The sequence below is a fragment of the Gossypium arboreum genome, chromosome 10 (genome assembly GCF_025698485.1).
Source record: "Gossypium arboreum isolate Shixiya-1 chromosome 10, ASM2569848v2, whole genome shotgun sequence".
NCBI lineage: Eukaryota > Viridiplantae > Streptophyta > Magnoliopsida > Malvales > Malvaceae > Gossypium > Gossypium arboreum.
In genome coordinates, this window is record NC_069079.1 from 31,524,658 (window position 1) to 31,528,975 (window position 4,318).

Sequence of the window (4,318 nt, forward strand, 5' to 3'; positions counted from 1 at the left end):
AAACCTTAAATAATATCCAATTTTCAAAACCAAACTCAAAGGTCTGATATCTAAATATCACTCCTCATGTCCAATTTTACAAAAATTAATTCAAAATAATTTCTAAGAAAATTATCATCTCAAATTAATTTTCACTTAAGGTATTTATCTCAATTCAAATATTATCATGAAAAATTTTCAGCTAAAATAAGCTTGAAATATCTCAACAGTTCTGAGGGTTCCATTCAAAGGTGATTACATATCTAGCATAAAAGAAATCTCAACAAAAACAATTTATCATAAATTTTCGTCAAATTTCACAATAAAATGAAAACACAAATAGTAAGACATAATTGAGAGAAACTCAGAATAACAGAACTACAAACAGGATGATACACTTGAATTCAACATAAAACAGATTGAAACAATCAATCAACGATTAATTCAATTGGGTATGAAAAGAGAACTCAAACAGAGTTTGATCATAATAATTTCATAAAATAATTATTACATTTAATAATTCACCATCCTGCAGTTGACACGAATTTGTCCTTGATTTCCTGTCAAAGACTTGATATTTCCCATCTTAAGCATTGACTGAGCAAAATCTTTCCGGAACACTTGTGGGTAAAGTCTGTAAGTATTGACAAGATTATCAGTCGAGCCGCCGCTGAAAAGAGCTTGATCCGAGGTGAGTAAACCCCTTTGCTTCACCAAGCTGTTGAAGTATGAAGTGTCAAAGCGTGCGGCTGTCGAGTCTAAAGGAGCAAGGGTAGTGTCTCCTCCGGTGCGTGGACAGGTCGCTCTTCGCTCTTTTGCAAACGAAGGGTCGATGTTTGTTGCATTATAAATTCGGCCTCTAAAGGCCAAACATTGAGCGAATCCAATGGTGTGGCCACCGGAGAGAGCTACAAGATCTCTCTGGTTCAAACCTTGATTTCTGAAGTTGTTGATTAATGCAGGAAGATCCATGAGTGGGGATGGGATATCGATGTCTGCTTGAGTTCGACTGGCTGTCGTTGAATCTCTCCGACCAAGTCGCACTTTCCATGACGGTCCTCCAAGCTGCATGGCCATATATCCATTTCACTTTTCGTTAGAGAATGCTTGCAATTAATGATGTTTCAAAAAAAAAATTGATAATTAGAAGGATGAATGATCACAAATACGCACTGCAACTACGGAATCTCGAGCTGCAACAGCCAAGATATCAGCGCAAGAGACCACAGGGCGTCCACAAATCTTGTCAACTTCTGCCTTAATTTCATCGATCACTTCAAATCCTCGAGCAGAGTTTTGATTAGCGCGAGCGCCTTTTTCACTGTCAATGGTGGGAGAGGGATCCAGAAGAATGGAAGCATCACATCCCTGAATTAGAAAAGACAAAACTGTTAGAAGTTAAAACAGCGATCCATTAGATTGCAGAAAAATAAAATACAGTATACAGTTAAAAGTACATTAACAAAGCAGTCGTGGAAGTGAAGACGAAGTAAAGAGGCTCCCATCCGGCGCTCTTTATACACAGCAGCCTCCACTAGTGTTTTGATGGTGGGTAAAGCTTGGGGACAAATATTTTGATAGTAATAAGGAGATAATGAGAAAGCTGTTGCTGCAAGACTCGACAAGACAACGATTTGAAGGAGGATTAAGGCGTGAGAGGCCATGACAAATGAAATTTGCTGAGGAGTTTAATTTCCTTTTGTTTGATTTTATGGTTACGTTGGTGTCGCCTATTTATAGTGATAGCCAACGCTAGTACTTTACAAGGATTTGGTATTATTGGACTTAGCCAACCCGACTGCTTCTTACAAGTTAGCCATAACCAGCTTTAAATATATTACTTAGTTGCTACCTCCTCCTTGAACGAAACAAAGGTGCCCAAATTACTACTAATTCAACTTTTACGTAAGTTTCCCCAAATAAGAAAAAATTACAAAACCTTCTGTATATGCTCCTTTGAATACTTTATTTATTGATTGCTGGCCTATATTCTGAAAAAGAAGAAGAAAATGAATGATTGACACGATCAAAGGACAAACAAAGTAATAGTAGTACCAAGTAAAAGTTAATTGTCGCATGCTAAATCTTAAAAGTCAAACATTATCATATGAATTAAATTATTCTGAAGGATTAAATCAACCTTTGGCGCCGGCATTTCTCACAATTTTAATCGCAATATTTAGAAATTTCTCAAACAATATTTAATTAAGTTAGAATTTTCTTTTTTTTTTATTTTCTCATTCTCTATCAAGTTATTAAATCATTCATTATGTCTTTTGCTTTTAACTTTGTCTCTCAGCATCAAAATTAACTTGGCTTCCTTTTCTTTTGCCAATGTGAATTCTTAATTGGTAGCAATCTGAAATACAAAAATATTAAACAGATTGGTTTAATTAATAAGTTTTATTATAAAATAATTAAATCAAACATCCATCATCAAACAGGTAAAAGTAATAATTATAAAACATTAAGAGAGAATTTTTTTAATAAAATGTCTAATTATAAGTTTTTGTATACCCTATGATTCATGAGTTCGTTGTATGTATTAAATTTATAATATTTTTATAACATTAGTTTTATTTAAATTTATTAATTTTTTAAAAAATCATTAATTAATTTAAAAAGCAATGTAATTATTCTTTGTTCTTTGATATTCATACATCTTCTGTTATAATTACAATTTTACCCAGGTTCATTAAATATTTCATCGGTATTTGATAGTTTAGAATGCTTGCCTTATCAATCAGAATAATTAAATTCGTAATTGTTTAATCCATTCTAATACTAGTGGCAAGTTGCATTACTCGTTTATGACGTAATTTACGAGTATGTGGTGTGCATGTGTGATCTAGCTTAAATGGACATTGTTGAGGTGAGTTTTTTGCTTAGAATTAGGTCTCTTTCATTTTTAATATTGTCGATAAGTTAAATATTGGGCGTTGAGTTACATAGTTATTTATTGGTTAGGGAAACAATTTCAAATGAGCTGCCTCTTGATTAGCGAACAAGTAAGGATAGATTGGTTGCCCGATGCTGAGTTAGCAACAAATCTATGAATCAAGCAGAGATTTTACCTTTGGCTAGGATCTTTCCTCATTGATTTTTTTTTGTTTTAATTTTAATTTTAGTTTTTTTTTTAATTTAAACCCCCTTACAATTTACTTTTATTGTTTTTGTTTGAAGAAATAAAGTTATTACGGTCTTTGTAGATACGGCCCTACTTGTCGCTTCTACTAATTATTCTTTTTCAAGTAGGTTTTATTTTTATAGGTCTCGACAACCTGACATGGATCATTTTCATAACCTTCTGTCAACAAATAATCGTTAGACGATTGTAACACATACATCTCAATTGTTTTAATCTATATTAAAATTTCTTTAGTCTAATTGAGCAAATTTCTAAAGAAATTTTATATCATTTTGAGATTTTAAATCTTTTAAGAATTTTTCATATAATCCTTATGCTAGAAGTTGTGCTTTTAATCTTTTGACTTCATTTTCTTATTTCGTTTTAAATCATTTTGGAATTATAAATCCTTTAGGAATTTTTGTAAAAATCTTTATGCTATAAGTGTTGCTTGAAATCTTATGACTTCATTTTTCTCATTTTTTAAATATCTTTTTGGGATTTTGAATCATTCAGGGATTTTAAATTCTTTTGGTTTTCCATATTGAACCTTTTAATTAAAAAAAAAGGAAAGAAACAATTACTGAATATGAAATGGTTTTTAAAGGGGAAAATTGACCCTAATAGCATCATTTTCTTCGCCTAGTTCACTTTGTTATAACTCATGTCCTTACTCTCCATTCATAGGCTTAATTTTGCATCTTCATCAGAGACTTAGCAAAATCATCCCAAAACACTTTATGGTGGAGTTATAGATCTTTACAAATTTATCGGTTAAGCCACCATTGAAAAGTGTTTGGTTTGAAATGAGTAATGCTTTCTTTTTCACCAAGTTTTCGAAGTATGAAATGTCAAAACATGTTGGTGTGGCGTCTAGAAGAGCAAGGTTAGTGTTACCTCCATCACATGGGCAAGTTGCTCTACGTTGTTTTGCAAAGGTAGGATTAATATTTGTTGCATTATAAGTTTTTCCCCCAAAAGTAAAACATCGAATAAACCCAATTGTATGTCCATTAGAGAGGGCCACGAGATCTCTTAGGTTCAGACCTTGGCTCTTGAAGTTTTTTATTAATGCATGAATATCCATTAATAGAGATCAAAGGAACCTATTTGCTAGAGTTTTACAAGCTAGTTGTAGTTGTATCTCTTCTTCTTAACCTTACATTCCATGATGACTCTTCTAACTACAAAGGAGACAATTATAATTATAAA

The 4,318-nt window shown here is 32.4% G+C and overlaps 1 protein-coding gene across 1 annotated transcript; it reads right to left on the bottom strand.

The window, feature by feature from the left end:
• Window positions 1-272: 272 nt before the first annotated feature.
• On the bottom strand, window positions 273-1,682 carry LOC108488711 (peroxidase 70-like). The gene is made up of 3 exons (XM_017793001.2): window positions 1,437-1,682; window positions 1,153-1,347; window positions 273-1,044 (listed from the first exon to the last, which is right to left on the bottom strand). Exons 1-3 carry the CDS (start codon window positions 1,641-1,643, stop codon window positions 493-495), a joined length of 954 nt encoding a protein of 317 aa, XP_017648490.1. The 5' UTR covers window positions 1,644-1,682; the 3' UTR covers window positions 273-492.
• Window positions 1,683-4,318: the final 2,636 nt, after the last annotated feature.